The sequence below is a fragment of the Euleptes europaea genome, chromosome 5 (assembly GCF_029931775.1).
Source record: "Euleptes europaea isolate rEulEur1 chromosome 5, rEulEur1.hap1, whole genome shotgun sequence".
NCBI classification, from domain to species: Eukaryota; Metazoa; Chordata; class Lepidosauria; order Squamata; family Sphaerodactylidae; genus Euleptes; species Euleptes europaea.
In genome coordinates this window covers 2,968,279-2,988,904 of record NC_079316.1, presented here as the reverse complement: position 1 = coordinate 2,988,904, position 20,626 = coordinate 2,968,279, and the positions used below count along the sequence as shown (strand labels likewise).

The window sequence follows — 20,626 nt, the reverse complement described above, 5'->3', positions numbered from 1 at the left end:
GAGCCACAACCCCTTCCCTAAATTAACCTGCCATGTACTCATATAATTCATAGAACCATAGAGTTGGAAGGGGCCATACAGACCATCTTGTCCAACCCCCTGCTCAGTGCAGGATCAGTCTGACAAGTGTTTGTTCAGCCACTGCTTGAAGACTGCCAGAAAACAACTGGTACCATTAAAAATTTCTTCGTACTGTCCAGCTGGTACCTTTCCGCTAGGATTGCCAACCTCCAGGTACTAGCTGGAGATCGCCTGCTATTACAACTGATCTTCAGCTGATAGAGATCCGTTCACCTGGAGAAAATAGCCACTTTGTTCCAGAGTGAACATTCCCAAGTCCCTCAGCCTTTCCTTGCAGGGCTTGGTCTCCAGGCCCCTGATCATCCTCGTCACTCTCCTCTGCACCTGTTCCATTCTGGCCACATCCATTTTGAAGTGAGGCCTCCAGAACTGTACACAGTATTGCAGGTATGGCCTGATGATTGCAGCATACAGTGGGACTATGACATCTTATACTTTGGATGTTATGAGTTAGACCTTTGGGTCTACTTCATCCTTTCAACTCGAGATGCTGGGGATTGATCCTGGGACCTTCTGCATGCCAAGCAGATGCTCTGCCACTGAGCCACGGTGCTGCCCCAGTTGATCAGGATGCATTTTTAGGAAATGCAGAGACAGCAGCATTCTAAGGACAGTGCTCTAACTCTGTCTATTGCTTTTCCTGCCTTCCCAGTTCTTTCCCCTCCCAGGCATTTTGTAGCACTTTGCTCAACCCCAACCAGGCAGCATACTCTGCTCGGTCTAATGAAGATGGTTTCAGAGCAAATTGCCCTAAGTTGATTTTTCATATACAGTTCGGCTCATCACAGGACCGACCAGCCAACATCCAAATGCGTAACTGAAGATGCAAATCAGAAGCATCAACCTTTCAGCCCATATTGTTGCACGGGAGTAGAGCAGCACAAGCCATTGACAGGCATTCATCCACCAAAACTGTCCAATCAATGCGTAATGCAGGATAATAGACCCACTGGAAGACAAAGGAGATCAGGAAAGGCAAATCAGCGAGAAATATTTGGATGTTCCGAAGGCAGCTTGGCCTACTCCCCCCAGCATGCCTGGAACCACCCATAGTTGAAAGCCCCTACCCCATAGTTATCCAACACCAGTTTCTGAGGCCTGGGGAAAATGAGGAAGAACTTTTTCTCTGGACCTAGACCCCCAACCTCACTAAGAACGGCTTCCCTGAACCATTGTATGGTGTGTATTGTACAGATTTAAACCACTGAGGAATGCATCACAGCATTTGGTTTGGTTTACAAGTATTTTATTTATAATTGCACCTGGAAAGATGCTTGTAACTGTGTGAAATCCCCATGCCTACAAGAGCAATTTTACCAAAAAGGTTTTTTTACACTAGGGGAAGGTAACTAAATATGTATAGAATGATAGAATCATAGAGTTGGAAGGGACCACCAGGGTCATCTAGTCCAACCCCCTGCACAATGCAGGAAATTAACAATGACCTCCCCTCCACATACCCAGTGACCCCAACCCTCACCCCACAATGCAGGATCCCACAATCAAAGCACTCCTGACAGATGGCCATCCAGCCTCTGCTTAAAGACCTCCAAAGACGGGGGCTCCACCATCCCACCCAGGCAGGGCATTCCACCATCGAACAGCCCTCACAGTCAGAAAGTTCTTCTTAATGTTTAGGTGGAATCGCTTTTCTATTAGTTTAAATCTATTACTCCGTGTCCTAGTCTCCAAAGCAACAGAGAACAAGCTAGTTCCCTCATCAACATGACATCCCTTCAAATATTTAAACATGGTTATCATGTCTCCCCTCAACCTTCTCGTCTCCAAACTAAACAAACCCAACTCCCTAAGTCTCTCCTAGATTCTAGACCTCTGACCATTCTGGTCGCCCTCCTCTGGACACGCTCCAACTTGCCAACATCCTTCTTAAATTGTGGAGCCCAAAACTGGACACAGTATTCCAAGTGAGGAGGAGAGGGGTATTGATGGCTATTAGTTAGAATTGATACTAGTCATGCTAAATCCCTATTTTCTCTAGTATCAGAGGAACATGCCTATTATTTTGGGTGCGGTGGAACACAGGCAGGATGGTGCAGCTGCAGTCGTCTTGTTTGTGGCTTCCTAGAGGCACCTGGTTGGCCACTGTGTGAACAGACTGCTGGACTTGATGGGCCTTGGTCTGATCCAGAAGGGCCTTTCTTATGTTCTTATGTGAGGTCTGACCAAAGCAGAATACAGTGGTAGTATTACTTCCCTTGATCTAGACACAATACTCCTATTGATGCAGCCCAGAATTGCATTGGCATATCACACTGTTGACTCGTATTCAGTTTGTGGTCCACTAAGACTCCCAGATCTCTTTCACATGTACTGTTGACAAGCCAAGTCTCTCCCATCCTGTACCTGTGCCTTATGTTGTTTCTGCCTAGGTGAAGTACCTTACACTTCTCCCTACTGAAATCCATTTTATTACTTATGGCCCAGCTCTCTAGTCTATCAAGGTCATTCTGAACTCTGACCCTATCCTCCGGGGTATTAACTACCCCTCCTAACTTGGTGTCATCTGCAAATTTGATTAGCATGCTCTCTATTTTATCATTCAAGTCATTTATAAAAATATTAAATGGTACCGGTCCCAGGACAGACCCCTGTGGTACTAGTGGTACCCCACTAGTCACTCCTCTCCAGGATGAAGTTGTGCCATTAATGAGCACCCCTCGGTTGGTCAACCAATTACCAATCCACCTAACAGTAGCAGTGTCCAGCCCACATTTTACTAGCTTTGTTTCAAGAAGATCATGAGGGACTTTATCAAAGGCTTTACTGAAATCAAGGTATACTACATCTATAGCATTCCCTTCATCTACCATAGTTGTCACTCAATCAAAAAAAGATATAAGATTAGTTTGGCATGACCTGTTTTTGAGAAACCCATGCTGACTGTCAGTGATCACGACATTTCTTTCTAAGTGCTTACAGACTGTCCATTTAATTATCTGCTCTAGTATTTTACCTGGTATTGATGTCAGGCTGACTGGGTGATAATTGTTTGGGATTTCTTTCCTCCCCTTTTTAAAAGGGAGGACACCAAAGACTGATGTTTTTTGATGCACACTTTTTAATATTTATATTTTTATTAACATTTTTGGAATTTAATTATAGCTTTTTTAATCGACAGGGATAATTCCATATATACATCCCCCCCCCAACATTTTTGGTTACCTAGTCTGTTCTGGGTTGAAATTCCCCTCCCCCCCTTTATTGTTCATTTTTACTTGATGAATGTCACTGTTCTCTAGCTCTCAAAAGGCTGAGTGTCAAAGGAGACCAGCACCAGGTCTGTATCTGACATCTGTAGCACAATGCAGACATCACCAGGATTTTATATCAGGTCCTCAAGCTTCTTCCTTTCCCAATTTTTTTTAAAAAAATGATTTTGTAACATCCATCCTGAAGAAGAGCTCTGGAGAACTTGAAAGTTTGCACACTGTTATGTGTCACTTTGGTTGGTCCTAATAGAAGGTATTATGTGGATTGCCTTCCATGTTTTAAGACTGCAAGAGCCTCTCCAGTTTCTTGGGGGATGGGGTCTAAATCCCACTTGGCTTACCCCTTCCCCTTATTGTTATATGACATAAATCTATCGGTGTGTACTTGGATTTGCTGGGAGGGAAGGCAGCATTGTATAGCTCAATCCAGGCAGCTCTCGGAAGCTGAGCAGGGTCAGTACTTGGAAGGGAGACCTCCAAGGAAGACGCTGCAGAGGAAGGCAGTGGCAAATCACTGGCGCATCTCACTTGCCATGAAAGTCCCTTGCGGGGGGGGGGGCACCATCAGTCAGTTGCGACTTGATGGCATGTAGACACATATGTGTACATACATACTTCTGATCTTTAGGAAGCAGCATTTGATTAAAGCAGTCCCAAATTGTGAGTTTAAATGTTGGTTTCATGTTATGTAATCTATTTTATATACTTTATTAATATTGTCAGTCACCTAATAAATATTGTAAACAAACAAATAAATAAAGGTGCTTTTTCTCCCTCGTCCCCTACTCTCTGATTTTCTACCACAGCTTTATTCTGGTCTTGAACATGCTACTTGTGTGTACACTAAGTGCCCTCTGGTGTTCCCCCATGCTACACAGCGTAGCCTCTTAGGTACAATCCTGCTCTCCCCTCTTATCTGCACATGGAGAGTACACACAATTAACTCGCACACAGGGCTACGGGGTTAGCCCACTGGTCCACGCAGCAGCCCGGTAGATCAGAGTGCTCAGGAGACTACAGGAAGAGAACCACCCCCTTCCCCTCCCTCCCATGCAATGGTGCCAGGCTATGCGCTCTGCCTCAGCTGTCTATTAGATTAGAAGCCATTAAGGACCCATCTGTTATAATCTTTGTGCAGTGCTTAGGAGTATTTTAACTAAATCCTTTATATGAAGCGGTAGGCAAACATCCCTGCACTCAGCCTGAAACATCTTGCATTTTTTGATCACTGGATATCTGCAAGTTTTTTCAGTGAGCATATTTACAAAATGTGCATGTGCGCCCATGCACAAAATGATCCCTCCCCACATATTGACCACATGATGATGCCTTATACCGATGCTAGACTAAATGACCTTATGGCCCCTTCCAACACTGTGTTCTATAACCACTCTCAAGGGCTGGCTGTTCAACCAGAACTAAACTGGGAAGCCTTTTTGTAGACTTGTTTTTATTGATTTATTTTATTGACTGACTTGTTTTATTTTTATTTGGGGGGGCATCTTTGTTTTTATTGACATGTTCTTCTTGTCTTGGTTTTATTGTTTTAGTTGGGAGCCATCCTGAGTAGGTCTCTGGAGAGGTGGCACACAAATAAATAAAACCAAAGAAACTTCAATTCCTTGCCAGTATGTAGAAAACAGATTGTGGGTGGGGCCTTGTTGAAAAAGCCCAGATTGGTAATTCCTTCTTTTTGGGAAAGATACGGTTTTTTGGGTGGTGAGGGTTGGATTCCAACAGCAGCTGTTTTGTTAGCCATTTTGAGCTTCACCTCAATTCAAAGGGATCATTGTCTGATTCACAACCGGCACGAACTTTTTAATCAGAGTATGCTTTTCAAGCTCTCCTGCCCAAAGTTCCTCCTCCTCCTCCTCCTCCTCCTCCTCCTCCTCATGATTCAAGTGCAGTAGCCAGAAAAAAAAATCTGTCTTCTATCAGAGGTTTCTCCTCCTCCTTTTTTTTCAAGTGCAGTAGCACTTTTCAGACCAACGATTTTGGGGATATAAGCTTTTGAGAGGTATACAGAAGGGAGCTTTGACTCTCAAAATCTCATACCCTGAAAATCCAAGGTCTCCAAAGGTGCTCCTGGACTCGAATCCAGTTGTTCTGCTATGCACCATCATGGATACCCTCTGAAACTATCATCAACACAAGGATACTCCGTGCATGGTCAGATACCTTTTCATTTGATTTGTTTATCTGGAAAATGTATATGCCCCTTCTTCAGAGACCTGGCCGAAGCCGCTTGCAACTTAAACGATAAAGCTTCGCCCGTTCCAGAAGTGGATCCCTATGATGCCGCCTTGACTGATGCTGGGATTCAAAATGATCTCTGGGCTATCTGTCGGTCACGTTTTTCACGCCACCCTTCTTCCAAGGAGTTCAAGTCAGCTTCCATGGTTCTCTCCACCCTCATTTCATCCTTACAACCACCCTGTGAGGTGGGTTATGCTGAGACAGAATGCTTGGACCAATAATCTTTATGGCTGAGTGGGAATTTGACCCCCAGGTCCCAGTCCAACGCAATAGCCACACTGAAACTCAGGAACACCAATCCTGCTCCCATCTTGCTGGTGATTGTGGTATTTGGTTTTCGATAAATGTATAATGTATAAATGTATAATGCCCCGACCTGCATAGCCCCAGGCTAGCCTGATCTCCTCAGATCTCAGAAGCTAAACAGGGTTGGCCCTGGCTAATATTTGAATGGAGACCTCCCAAGAATACCAGGGTCGTCACGTGGAGGCAGGCAATGGCAAACCACCTCTGAACATCTCTTGCCTTGAATACCCTATTGGATTGCATAATATTTACATTGTTCTCTGGCAAGTAGATGAACCAGAGTCAGTGTTGTATAGTGGTTAGAGTGTAGGACAAGGAGCTGGATGAACCAGGTTCAAATCCTCTCTCAGCTATGAAGCTCACTGGATGACTGTGGACCAATCATTGTCTCAGCCTAGCCTACCTCAGGGTTGTTGTGAAGGCAAATCAGGGAGGAGCTATGCCTGCTGCTTTGAACTCCTTGGAGGAAGGGTGAGACAAAAGTGCAGTCAATAAATAAGACCCTTTGATGACCAAGGAGGCTTGTTTGGGAATGTCAGAATTTCACCGATGAATAACTTCCACTCAAAAACACTGGGGCTAGGAAATTGCGTGTTGAGGAGATGGATAGTAAGCTGTTTGGAGGCTGCTCCCTGGTGGAAGTGAAGAGGTATGGTTGTTGGTGGGGGAAAGTGCCATCAAGTCACAGCTAACTTATAGCGACACTGCAGGATTTTCAAGGCAAGAGACAAACAGAGGTGGTTTGCCATTACTGACCTCTGCATAGCAAACCTGGACCTCTTTTGTGGTCTCCAAATACTAACAAGGAATGACCCTTCTTAGCTTAACGAAGACTGACCCTGGCCCATGGCTCAGCAGTAGAGCATCTGCTTTGCATGCAGAAGGTCCCAAGTTCAATCCCTGGCATCTCCAGTTATACAGACTAGGCAAGTAGGTGATGTGAAAGACCCCTGCCCGAGACCCTGGAAAGCAGCTGTCTGTCAGAGTAGGCAGTACTGCCTTTGATGGGCCAAGGGTCTGATTCAGTATAAGGCAACTTCATGTGTTCAAAGACCCTGCTTAGCTTCCATGCTCTGATGAGACCGAGCTAGCCTGGGTCATGCAAGTCAGGGCAAGAGACAAACAGAGGTGGTTTGCCATTGCCTGCCTCTGCATAGCAACCCTGAACTTCCTTGGTGGTCTCCCATCCAAGTCCTAACCAGGGCTGACCCATTTTAGCTTCCAAGATCTGATGATCTCTGGCTAGCCTGGGCCATCCAGGTCAGAGAACAGGTATGGTTAGGTATGATACCATGACAGGGCATTTAGCGGCGGCACTGGAGCTGGAGATAGACCAACCCAGAGCTGGAGATAGACCAATGCAAGAAGAGATTTCTTCACCCACATGGCATGGCCTCTAGCTTCTTCAAAAGAGGGTGAGGCAAATTCATGGCGGATGGGTCTCAAAGGCTATTAACCAGGATAACTAAGTGGAACCTCCAGAACTGGAGGTAGTGTACCTTCACATATCAGAGGCTGGGGAACAAACAGTAGGGCAGGGATATTGCCTTCATGCCCTATTTGTGGACTCCCACTGGTCACATACCTTCACATATCAGAGGCTGGGGAACAAACAGTAGGGCAGGGATATTGCCTTCGTGCCCTATTTGTGGACTCCCACTGGTCACTTGGGAACAGGAGGCGACTTAGATGATCTGATCCTGGAAGGCTCGCCAAGGAGAAGCTGGAATACTGCAATAAGCTAGAACCTCTCCAACAGGTCTGTCTTCAGCTAAACATACAAAGGATGCTAAAGTGCCTTATAGAGATGCCAGTCCGAAGAACCAAGAAGGATCTTCTCCATAAGATTAAGTATCAATTTTTGCTAGTAGCATGGATAGCCCTCTCATCCATGAACATGTCCACTCCCCTCTAAAAGCCTTCCAAGTTGGCAGCCATCACCATATCCTTGGGCAGGGAGTTCCACCATTTAACTATGCATTGTGCGAAGAAATACTTCCTTTTATCTGTTTTGAATCTCTCACCCCCAGCTTCAGCAGATGACCACGCATTCTGGTATTATGAGAGAGGGAGAAAAGCTTCTCTGGATTCATACTCCAGAAGTCAAATGTTTCCCATTGCAAGTGAAGAATAATCTTCATTGGGCGTTGATGCATTCATCCACTACAATCCACAGCAACATTATTATCTGGGGAGAGATTCCCCCCTTGAAAGAACAATTTAAAAGCCCCCTCCCGTAACCCCTCTGTAGAGTCAGCTTGTCTCTAGTTTGCTGCCGAATTTATTCCAGGTGGATGGAGGCTGCTGCCAGGCAGGGATCCCAAGAGGCCCACACTGCTGAGGAAATGGCTGGCAGGTTCCTTCTGGCATCTACAAGGTGGCAGAGGAGACGAGAAAATACAAATGATTATAAAACAATAAAAGAATAAAATAAAATAGCAGGCTACACATGCTGCTACATATAAACCCTGCTGGGTGACCTTGAGTTAGTCACAATTCTCTCCGAACTCTCTCAGCCCCACCTAATTCACAAGGTGCCTGTTGTGGGGAGAGGAAGGGAAGGAGATTGTAAGTCACTTTGAGACTCCTTATGGTAGAGAAAAGAGGGGTATAAATACTAACTCATCTTCTGAGGGGTTGATAATAATCATGTTAATATTGTTGTTGATGATAATTCTAATAATACACCAAAAATGTATTATTGGGGAGGGACTGTGGCTCAGCGGCAGAGCATCTGCTTGGCATGCAGAAGGACCCAGGTTCAATTCCCGGCATTTCCAGTTAAAGGGACCAGGCAAGTAGGTGATGGGAAAGACCTCTGCCTGAGGCAGCTGCCGGTCTGAGTAGACAATACTGAATTTGATGGACCAAGGGTCTGATTCAGTATAAGGCAGCTTCATGTGTTCAAAAATGTTCCAGTGGCTTTAATACTTTTAAACACATGTCTTCTTCGCTCAAAGGAATCAATTTGCAAAAGTTTTTTTTTTTTTTTGCATTCTGCATACACAAATATAATGATTACCTCTGACAATGGAAGCGATTGTGCCAGATAAATGAAACCGGAATAAAAAAGGATGCATTCTTGCATGGATTCATGGAAGAGGGACCCTGCATATATGCAAGAACACACCCTTTTGTATTCTGGTTTCATTCATCTAGCACAATTGCTTCCATCGACATGAGGGGTTATAAGAGCTCCTTGGATGGCCCAAGCTAGCCTGCTCTCCTCAGATTTCAGAAGCTAAGCAGGGTCAACACTGGTTAGAACTTCAATCTGAGGCCAAGGATGTCGAGGGTAGATATGCAGAGGCAGGTGATGGCAAACCACCTCTGAACGTCTCTTGCCTTGAAAACCCATGAAGTGTTTTGTGAGCTGTGATTTCACAGTACTTTCCACCACCACCTGAATTTGCTTTCTCTTCCTTTTCCCACCAGCTGCCATTCAGAGTCTTTTTGCCAGAGCTGATAAAGGGCTTCACTTTCTAGCTGTGCAGACACCCATTCATTTCAATGGGGCCTACTCCGATGCTGGCTTTATTAGAACACAAGAACCTAAGAAAGGCCCTGTGGGATCAGACCCAGGCCCATCAAGTCCAGCAGTCTGTTCACACAGTGGCCAACCAGGTGCCTCTAGGAAGCCCCCAAACAAGACGACTGCAGCAGCACCATCCTGCCTGCCTGTGCTCCACAGCACCTTTTGATTAATCAAAATATTTAACCCGCCTTTCTTCTCGAACTCATGGTAGCTCATGTCTAAAGTTGCCACCTAGTTCTGCCAAAGGCTTCAATGCCAAGAAAGGTGCTTGGAAATAAATTCTGATGGGACCCAAGGAACTTGATTCCGAGCAACCGTGTTTAGAAATTGGAGGCCGGCAACGGGTTCTTGGTCAGTTTCACCTCCGCCCTTGCCTTCCTGGGGTCAATTTCACCTTTCGGTCAGTTTCAGCGTGCCTCCACCTGCGGCCCCTTTGCGCATTCCCCACCCGGCCTCTCCTAGGAGAAGAAGAAGAGTTGGTTTTGATATACCGACTGTCTCTACCATTTAAGGGAGACTCGAACCGCTCACAATCACAATAAAAGCAATCCACGAGCCCCCCATGCCGCTCAGAGGTGCCCAGAGATTCCTCTGTAGGCCTTCAGCATGTGTGACCTTTGTCCCTCCCCCCAATAAATACTGGGGGGGGGAGATGAGGAGCGGAAAGAGCGTCACAGTAGTATTCATGGAAGATTTTGCATTGGATTTGCCACTCTAGATGCACTTTCCCCCCATCCACATTCTCAAAACTCAACAATAAGCTGTCATGCAGAGTTTTGAGCATTCAGATGGGGAAAATGCGCATCTATAGCACTGGTTCCCAACCAGGGGTCCGTGGACCCCCAGGGGTCCGCGAGAACTAAATTAAGGTCCGAGAAACAAACTTATAAACCCATAATAAATTAATATTTTCAATTAAAAGTTCTCTATTATAAAATATATATATTATTCTAAGTTTAATGTTTAACTAACAGTTATGATTAAAGTTTATTTTCAAATTCTCTGAATTTTTATTTTGAACCTTGGGGTCCCTGCCCCGAACAGAAAAGTCCTAGTGGTCAAAAAAAGGTTGGGAACCCCTGATGTATAGAGTGACAAATCCAATGCAAAACCTTCCATGAATAAATGGGTGACTCTTTCGGAATTGGCACCCCCTGCCCTCCGACACTCCCCCCCCCCACGCACACACTGCACACACGTGTCGGCCCCATCACTTGGAGGTGATGGATCTGCCGGCTTAATGGGGCGTCGAAACGCCGGCTCCCTTTGGAGGGGGGGGGGCGCCTCTTCCTTGACGTCAGCAAAAGCCTTTAAAAAGGGGGGGCGTCGGCGGCGATCCCAGACAGCCGGCTTGCCAGCAGCCAGGACGGCCCCCCCAGCCCGAGAAGCGGAGGCTCCGTCGCGTCCCCGCACCTTCGCAGCCATGCTGAGCCGCAGCAGCCGCCTGCAGCGCGCCCTCGCCCTGCTCGTGTCGGTGGCCCTGGCGCTCAGCAGCGTGGCCGCCGCCCCCTCCGACCCCCGGCTCCGGCAGTTCCTGCAGAAGTCGCTGGCCGCCGCGGCGGGGAAACAGGTGAGGTCGGGGCAGGGACCCGGGGCAGGAGGCGAGGAGGGGAGAGAACCTCCTACCCCGCAGCGCCTCTGAGCAGGTGCAGAAGGCATTTCGGGTCCCCCCCCCCCCTCGCAAGTCTGGGATCGCAGGGAGTGACCTCTAGGCAGGGTTGGCGCTTGCAGACCGTCAGGGGTGGGTTGGGTTGGGTTCGAGCCCCAGGACATCTTTGCGCAAAGAGAGTCGGGGCAGGGCGAGATGTGAAGTGCATCTGGGTGTCCGGTCCGAATGAGGAGGACACAGCCTAAAAGGGGTTCCTGCGCGTACGAAGAGAGTTTCATCCCCAGCGTTTCTTGGAACTGCAGGAGCGAGAAACGAACCTAGGCAGGACTTAAAAGCAACCCAGAGCCAGAGCAGAACGCTCCGAAATGAGGCTGTGTGGGATGAAAGTGAGAATTGATAGCTTAAAGTTGCAATCAGAAGCAGGCTGAACAGGGAGAAAGTTCCCACTAAGGTAAAAGGGACTGACTTCTGAGTAAACCTACTTAGGCTTGAGCTGCAATTTTTTAAAAATTAACACGGGCTTCCTGATTTTTTAAAAAAACTGTATCTTTATGGATTTACCAGTCATGTTTCTAAAGAAACATTTGGGATACACACACCTGCGCACACATATAAACCAACACCGAACCTACAAATCCACGAACGAGAAAAAGCACTGAAGAACTTCATAAAATGAAGGTCACGCCTAAAAGTCCACCCCCGCAAATCTAAAAAGCAAACAGAAAAAGACCCCATCTAACAACCATCTAGCTTGCAATTAATGCAACTGGTTAAATATGCTGCGTGCCCTCTCCTTACAAAGGAGAACCCTGGCAGAGCGGTCTAGGAGATCTAGAGTATTTTTCCTCCCTTCCCACCCCCAGACATGAATGGAAGATGCACCATCCTCCAGAGAATCCAAGCTTGTCTGGACAGTTCCATATGAATTCTGTCCCTAGGGCAATGTTCTCTGTCCACTTCAGGCATCTGAAAATTGGGGTTTCTGCTCATTCCACCATGCCTTTAAAAATATTTTGGAACTCTGTTCCTTTCCTGCAACAGGCACAATAGCTCGATGAAACCTCCATGTTCAGAGGCAGTCTTCTTTGGAATTCCAGGTGCTGCGGGCACCCCACAGGAGGGCAGTGCATTGCCTTCGTGTGTAGCTTCACCAAAGCTCCTGTTGGAAACAGGGAGTTAGACTGATACCTTGATGTAATCCAACAGGCATCTTTGTATGTTCCCAAGTCTGCTGGACCAAAAGCCTGGGTATACATTTAGTTAGTAAATAAAAAAAGCAAATAAATTATAAAGCGGCTTGGGCCCCCTCAAAAACCAATATGTTTATCATAGCATAATCTTTCGACAGCCCAGGTATTTTGTTACCTAAGGCTGTTCTTTGGGAAGACACCTCACTGTTTTACTGCAACTATTTTTGAAATGTTTTCGCTGTTCTAAAATCATTAATACACACATGAACACCCATGAAGCTGCCTTATACCGAATCAAACCATCAAGGTCAATATTGTCTACTTAGACTGGCAGCAGCTCTCAGGGTCTTTCATATCACCTACTGCCTGTTCCTTTTTTTACTGGAGATGCCGGGGATTGAACCTGGGACTTGATGCATGCAAAGCAGAGGCTGTTCCATTGAGCCACAGCGCCTTCCCAAATAGGTAGACATTATTCTGGACAATAGGTAAATGTTATTCTAGAAAAAGACCTCCAATTGATCTAATGAAAGAAAAGGCTACCCAGATCACTATAGCCAAAATAAGGTCAGGACTTTTTTTTCAACCTCGGTGGCTATCACAGCCCTTCCAAGGAGATCTTTTCAGCGGGTAGCTGTGTTGGTGGGCAGTTGAACAGTTAGATTTGAGAACAGTTAGATTCAAGTCCAGTAGCACCTTAGCGACCAACAAGATTTTTTTGGGGGAGAGGGTATAAGCTTTCAAGAGTCCAAACTCCCTATGTCAGACCTGAGTAGAAATGGAGATCTCTTTATCCTAGTCAAAAGTTGGGAGGGGTGTTGTAAAGAATGCTTGTAAAAGATGCAAAGATACAACCTTTCTAGGTGCGATGGAATTCTCCATGTTACTGAAAAGTCTCTTTGGCTGCCAAACCTTCCCATTTACTCAGAAGTAAACTTGTTGGATTCAGTGAGGCTTGCCTCTTAGTAAATGTGTGTGTGATCATAGCTTTAAAGAAGTTACCAGAATGCTTTTTTGTGCTGTATTGGTGGAGGTAAAAGGCATGTAGGATTTAAGATATCTTTCAGGTGAAATATCTTTGGTAGTCAAGCAACCTTTTAAGGACCACACAAACTCTTCAGTGGAGTAGCAAGTGGTTGAAAGTCACACGGCTCTTTTAAAAGTTGTGGTCCGCTACAAACTCCTAGAAGATCTTTTCTGCTTCATCCTCAGGAAAAAAAACCCCAACTTCTGTGAAGACTGGATCATACATTGTGCTTTCTCATGGTGGAATTCTGTCCACTTGAGATCCAGAAGTCTGATTTCCTTCCTCCCACCCTGGATACTGGCAGTCATTGGGTGGTGGGATCCATTAGGTACTGGGTGCTGAAAAGATTCAACATATGATGGATGTTGGTGCTGCCACACCCACAAGCAGCAGACATTTCTCCTTGTCTCCAGAGCCGTGGTCTCAGAGACCATCATGGGATATACCAGTGTAGATAACTCAAGACCATGTGGAACGCCTCTTGTGAAGGGGGAAAGGAGCTGGAATGTAAATAATTCCAGTTCCTTTGGTCAATTCCCTATGAGCATTTTTGTGTATGCTCAAGTGTATTCTGTAAAAGAGGTCTGAACACAGGGAAGGGTCCTGGCTCAGTGGCAGAGCATCTGCTTTGCACACCTGAGAATCCCCGTCTCAATATCCAGTGCCTTCAGTTAAAAGGCATCAAGAAGGAGGTGATGAGAGAGCTGCTGCCAGTCAGAGTAGACAATCCCTTTATTGACTAGTGGTCTGACTCCATAGAAAGCAGCTTCTTCTTCTACACAAATGCATCCTTTGTTATAGTGCGTGTGCGGTGAAGCTGACTCCAGCATTTGTGTGACCCTTATCTCATTCCAAATCTCTCTCTATGAGCTTAGATCAGCATTGACAGAAGTTGGGAAAGCACCGTATACGAAACTACCACCCCTATTTTACTGATAGTGAACTGAGCCTGGGAGTTAGTGAACTGCCTGAGATCCTGTGCAGTCAAAGGGGAACACAGTCAGATACCTGATACAAGCAGAGATTTAATGCAGACTTATTAAAATACTCATTGAAAGCAGAGCTAAGGAAAGTTAAATGAGAGGTTCAGGTACATGTCAAATGTAAGGAATAGGAAACAACCGTCCTGTGGGCTGCAAGTTAGTTGTCACAGTCCATAATACTGAAGGGCTGATCTCAGTTTCTTCATAAAATCCTGTGTGTGTGTGTTAAGTGCCATCATTTCTAGGGCTGGAAAGGGGAGTGGTGGAGAGCACCATCACGTTGCATCTGATTTAAGTAGACTCCATAGAGGTTTCAAGGCAAGAGATGAACTGAGGTGGTTTGCCATTACCTGCCTCTGCAAAGCAACCCTGGACTTCCTCGGGGGTTTCCCATCCAAATACTAGCCTGGGCCAACCCTGCTTAGCTTCCGAGATTGGACAAGATCAGGTTAGCCTGGGCCATGCAGGAGAAATAGGGGGGCTACCAAGTCTATTGCTCTGTGTTCTGCCCATCAGACCTCCAATTAACCTAAAGCAGAATCAAATGCATTTCAAACAGAGACTGGCAGCAGGCATAGTCTGTGGCGCAGTATGGATAAGGTGACTCAAGGAAGTGAGCCAAGTCACATTCGACAGTGAACCACAGGGTCACTCACCAATATAATTGAGGCAGAGTTCCTTTCTTCTCTCAGTTGTTTCCAGACAGAGAAGGCGGGAAGGGGGGCAAAACATTTCATCAAATTGGTTAGGAGCACAGTCCATTGCCATACACCATCTTGCCTACATTTGGCCCTTTAAAAGGAGCAAAGTTACACAAGATCTTATTGCTGTTTCACAAATCAAGCCACAGCAAGGTCAGGTCTCCTTCTGAGAGGAAAGGGCAGCTGATAGGAGATGATTGGCAAATAACATGCCTGCATATTTACAAAAGTAGAGACACTTATGTATTCATACTTTACATTAAGTCAGATGGATGAAACCAGAATAAAAAGGATACTTTCTTGCATGTATGGAGGTCAGAAGAGGGACTCCGCATATATGCAAGAATGCATCCTTTTTCTTCCGGTTTCATTCATCTGGCACAATCACTTCCATTGACAGAGGTAATCATTACATTTGTGTACGCAGAATGCAAAAAAGAAACTTTGCAAACTGATTCCTTTCCTTGATTCCTTTGAGCAAGGAAGAAATGTGTTTAAAAGTATTAAAGCCACTGGAACATTTTGAGTGTATTATTATTACTATTATTATTAATTACAACATTAATATTATTATCTGCCCCCTTTTGCTTAATATCCCATAGGGTTTCAAGGCAAGAGACAAACAGAAGTGATTTGCCATTGCCTGCCTCTGTGAAGAGACCCTGGACTTCCTTGGAGGTCTCTCATCCAAGTTCTACCCAGGGCCGACCCTACTTAGCTTCTGAGATCAGATGAGATTGGGCTAGCCTGGACTATCCAGGACAGGGTATCTGCTACTTTGTGTGGGGTTTGCCATTGCCTGCCTCTGCACAGCGATCCTGGATTTTATTGGTGGTCTCCCATCCAAGCTTCTGATATCTGACAAGATTGGGGTATTCTGGGTCATCCAAGTCAGGGCAACAAGAGGCTTACCCTATAGGTAATTGAAGCCCTGACCAGGACAGGCCAGATCTGATTTTGTCAGATCTCAGAAGCTAAGCAGGGTCAGCCCTGGTTAGCACTTGGGTGGGAGACCAACCAGGAAGTTAAGGGTCACCATGCAGAGGCAGGAAATGGCAAATCATCCATGAACATCTCTTGTTTTGAACACCATACAGGATCACTATAAGTTGGCTGTGACTTGGCAGCACTTAATTATTGCCCTCACCTGGATGGCCCAGGCTAGCCTAATCTCAAAAGCTAAGCAGGTTTGGCCAGGTTATTGCCTGGATGGGGGACCACCAAGGAAATCCAGGGTTGCTACACAGAGGCAGGCAATGCCAGCCAAACCACCTCTGAAGGTCTCTTGCCTTGGAAATTCTACAGGGTCACCATAAGTCAGCTATGACTTGACAGCAAATAATAAAAAAATCCACAAGTCACATGCCCATTGTGTTAAGTAGTACTTCCTTTTCTCAATCTTGAATTGACTGCCAATCAGCTCCAAAGACTGACTCCAAGTTTTCGACTTAAATGAAACATGTTAATCCAACTAGAGACCAGGTAGAATTGCCTCCGTGACCGCTTCTAGCCTGCAGACCACCGGCTTCCCATTCCTGCTTTAAACCATTTCTCTCTCCCTCCCATCAATTTACATTAAAAAACCAAAGTGTATGCCATGTATCTATGCAAATTTTAGCCTGTGTTTGTGTTCAGCAAATTTCAGTTCAAAATCGGGGTTTTCGATGATCTTACTCTGCACTTCTCACTGTACTTTCCATGAGGACCACTTCAAATTTCTTTAGTGTAGGAAAAAGAATGCAACTCACATGTGGGTCATCAAATCTGACGAACGCACACTTACTCTATGGGACAGCCAGTGCAGATATTGTGGGAAACTAGAGTTGCCAGTTGTGGGTTGGGGAATGCCTGGAGATTTTGGGGGTGGAGCCTGAAGAGGGCAGGGTTTTGAGAGGGGAGGGACTTCAATGCCATAAAGTCCAATTGCCAAAGCTGCCATTTTCTCCAGGGGAACTGATCTCTGTCACCTGGAGATCATTTGTAATAGTGGGAGATCTCCAGCTACCACCTGGAGGTTAGCAAAAATACCCAGTATCATCACTGGATATTTTTTGCTAACTGAACTTTACAGTATTAGTGAGTGTTTTTATAGAACCACCTGGAGGTTGGCAACCCTATGGGAAGCTGTGGCCAAGGACAGCACACCAGTGCATACAGCACAATGCACACACATGACGTCCTATGCAACAATGCAGAAAACAAAGTGAAGGGGGAAAGATAAGTTTGTCAAAAAGCTGTGTCCCACATTTCCAGTGGCCTTTATAAATGTTCTTCCTCAAAAAACCTGTAAATCAGCAAAATTCAGTGTTTCAGAATACAGTCTTCAGTTATTGCCCATATACAAATCCCAGAGGCATTTCATGGTTCCACTAATTTCTTCCTTACGCAGTTCAAGGCCACTTACAACATAGATAAGACACACACAATAAAATACATTAAAAGCATAAAAAATAAAATTTTAAATCACAGTTCAGGACTGCTAGCAGACTTAACCAAATGCAGCCCTAAATAAAACCGTCTTCAACTGCCTCCTTACGATGGAAAGTGAGGGAACAAGATGACCTCCCTGGGGAGGTAGTTCCATAATTGTGGGGCTGCCACTGAAAAGGCCCTCTCTTGTATACCCACTAAATGAGTTTCTTTGATAGAGGGGGAAGTCAGGAGGGCTTCCCCTGCAGTCTTTATTCCCAAGCAGGAATGATAGCAGAATAACAGCTGGCTCATATGTACATGTCCGTCATGATTACAACCTTTGTGAAGATAATGGGTTTACATGCTATTTCCTGCATGCTTTCCAAGTAAGAATGGTTCATGTTCAACCGCCTGCTATAAGTCAAAGCATTGGCTGGGCTTGGAGAATTTGGACTTTTGGCTTTATGACACAAATTCAGTTTAAAGGGGTACTTTAGACGAGTAATTTCAGCCCAGAACGATAGAAACAGTCCATCGGTGGAATAACAGCCAGCTTGCACGGGCAAACCCATCATGATGCTTGCAAACCGGATGTTGAATGTGTGAAGCAGAGACACAGGTCTATCAGTTTCAGAAGGGCAGTCATGTTGGTCTGCAGTAGAACAGCTAGATTTGAGGGCAGTAGCTCCTCAGAGACCAACAAGGTTTTTGTGGTATAAGCTTTTGAGAGTCAAAACTCCCATACCTGATGAAGGAAGCTTTGACTTGAAAGTTTATACCTCTAAGGTGCTGCTAGACTCAAATCTAGATCTATAAAAGTTTGCCATGAAATCTAAATGGGATGTCCATATTCAGGGGTCACATATCTTTGAATTCCATTTCATGGGGGACATGCAGTAGGGGATTGCTCTTCTTTATGGTGTCCCAGATACATTTCAGCCCCCGCTATATTCTTAATAGACTCTGCTGGAAAGCACCGAGTTTGAGTTTATAGCAATGAAAATTCTATCTGCTGCTTTCTCCGAGTGGTCCATTTACACATGCAAATGACCATTCAATGCTACCCTCGTCTAACGTGTTTGTGAAGGACTTAAGACATGGCAGTGTCTCCTGTCTTGCAGATTTCCAAGAAAAAAATAGCCAAGAATCTGTCAGGGATATTTTTGTATATCTTGCCCCAGTAGGAAGACATGGACTGGGTTATCCCCTTAGACCTTTGCCCACCTTTTGATTCAAAACTGAATGAGCATCAAGACCAAGCACAGAATCACTGAGTTGGAAGGGGCCATACAGGCTACCTAGTCCCACCCCCTGCTCAGTGCAGGGTCAGCCTAGAGCATCCCTGACAAGTGTTTGTCCAGCTGCTGCCTGAAGACTGCCTGTAAGGGGGAGCTCACCACCTCCCTAGGTAGCTGATTCTGAACTACTCTTATTGTAACCCCCCCCCCAATATCCATTCGGTACCTTTCCGCCCATAATTGAAACCCATTATTGAGAGTCCTATCCTCTGCTGCTAATAAGAACAGCTTCCTGCCCTCCTTTAAGTGTAAAGGTAAAGGTCCCCTGTGCAAGCACCGGGTCATTCCTGACCCATGGGGTGACGTCACATCCCGATGTTTCCTAGGCAGACTTTGTTTACGGGGTGGTTTGCCAGTGCCTTCCCCAGTCATCTTCCCTTTACCCCCAGCAAGCTGGGTCCTCATTTTCCCGACCTCAGAAGGGTGGAAGGCCGAGTCAACCTTGAGCCGGCTACCTGAAACCAACTTCCGTCGGGATCGACCTCAGGTCGTGAGCAGAGCTTGGACTGCAGTACTGCAGCTTACCACTCTGTACCACGGGGTTCTAAGTGACAGCCCTCCAAATACTCAAAGAGGGCAATCAACCCTCAACCTCCTCTTCTCCAGACAAAACATTCCCAAGTCCCTCAACCTTTCCTTGTAGAGCTTGGTCTCCAGGCCTCTGATCATCCTCGTCGCTCTCCTCTGCACCCGCTCGATTCTGTCCACATCCTTTTTGAAGGGAGGCCTCCAGCACTGCACATAATACTCCAGGTGCGGCCTGACCGATGCAGTGTACAGCGGGACTATGACATCTTGCGACTTGGATGTTACGCCACTGTTGATGCACTCCAAGATTGCATTAGCTTTTTTTGTCGCAGCATCACACTGACTGCTCATATTCCTCTTACAGTCCACCCGTACCCCTAAGAACTTGTTCACACACAGTGTTACCCAGAAATATATCCCCCATCCAGTATGCTTGCTTTTCATTTTTGTTGCCAGATGTAGAACTCCACACTTATCCTTGTTGAGTTGCATCTTGTTCACATCTGCCCACTTTTCAAGTGTGTTCAGAACTCGTTGAATTCTGTCCGGGGTGTAGTCATTGGTCTGGTGAAACATTGTACTTCCTGCCCCACTCAGCCACGCTGCCAGAATCCAATAAGTTTTGACAAGAAATTATCTTTTCTCTAAAGGAATTGGCCAAGTATTTCCTGGCAGAACTCCTCTCAGAACCGAGCCAGGCAGAAAATGAAGCCCTGGAGTCTGATGACGTTTCTCGTGGTGCTGAGCAAGATGAAGTCAGGCTGGAGTTGGAAAGATCGGCCAACTTGAGCCCGGCACTGGCACCCAGAGAACGCAAAGCCGGGTGCAAGAATTTCTTCTGGAAAACATTCACATCCTGTTAGCTTTTGAAATTTCTTCCTTTCCCCTCGTACCCCACCTCAAGTCTTTCTTTTCTCCCCCCCACCCTGCCCCCTTCATGTCAGGAGCTGAAGACTGTAATATATAATACACTGTTAAGGTAAAATGAAAAAAAAAAGACACACAAAAAAGTTTTGGTTTGATTTGAAGTTGTTTTAATAAAACATTCTGTTTCAATTGTACACAGTTTCCTGGAGTGTGTGATTTTTGACTAATTCTCCATGACACACCCACATGCCCCCACCCTACCTTGGTGAGTCACTCTGATGTGCTAATTTTAATTCTCTGTTGCAATAAAGTTTATGTTTCAAAGTGTCATGGTCATAGCTTTTCTGGTAATGAATTTCTTTCTATCCAAGTACAGCCTTCTATGCTACAGGAATCTTTTTCTTGCTTGCTTGCTTTCCCCTGCAAAGCTTTTTTTTTTAAAAAACATGGCTACATATGGTTCATGTTCCGGTCCTCAGCATAGAAGGGCAAGTCCAGCGCACATTGCCGGCATGAAAAGAAAGTGGCTTAGGGCATGTGCAGAGTACATATGGTACATAGGGAAGGGCTGAGAGATGCTTCATTTGTGGGATCAACTGTTTC

At 45.7% G+C, this 20,626-nt stretch overlaps 1 protein-coding gene across 1 annotated transcript in view; it reads left to right on the top strand.

Moving 5' to 3' along the window:
- The window catches only part of SST (somatostatin), a 33,786-nt gene extending 13,735 nt beyond the window's left edge, over nucleotides 1–20,051 (top strand). Inside the window, exons 2-3 of the mRNA XM_056849888.1 lie at nucleotides 10,830–10,978; nucleotides 19,807–20,051. Coding sequence (XP_056705866.1) covers nucleotides 10,830–10,978; nucleotides 19,807–20,019 — 362 coding nt within the window. The 3' untranslated portion in view covers nucleotides 20,020–20,051. The remainder of the gene's footprint in view (nucleotides 1–10,829; nucleotides 10,979–19,806) is intronic.
- The last annotated feature ends 575 nt before the right edge of the window (nucleotides 20,052–20,626 follow it).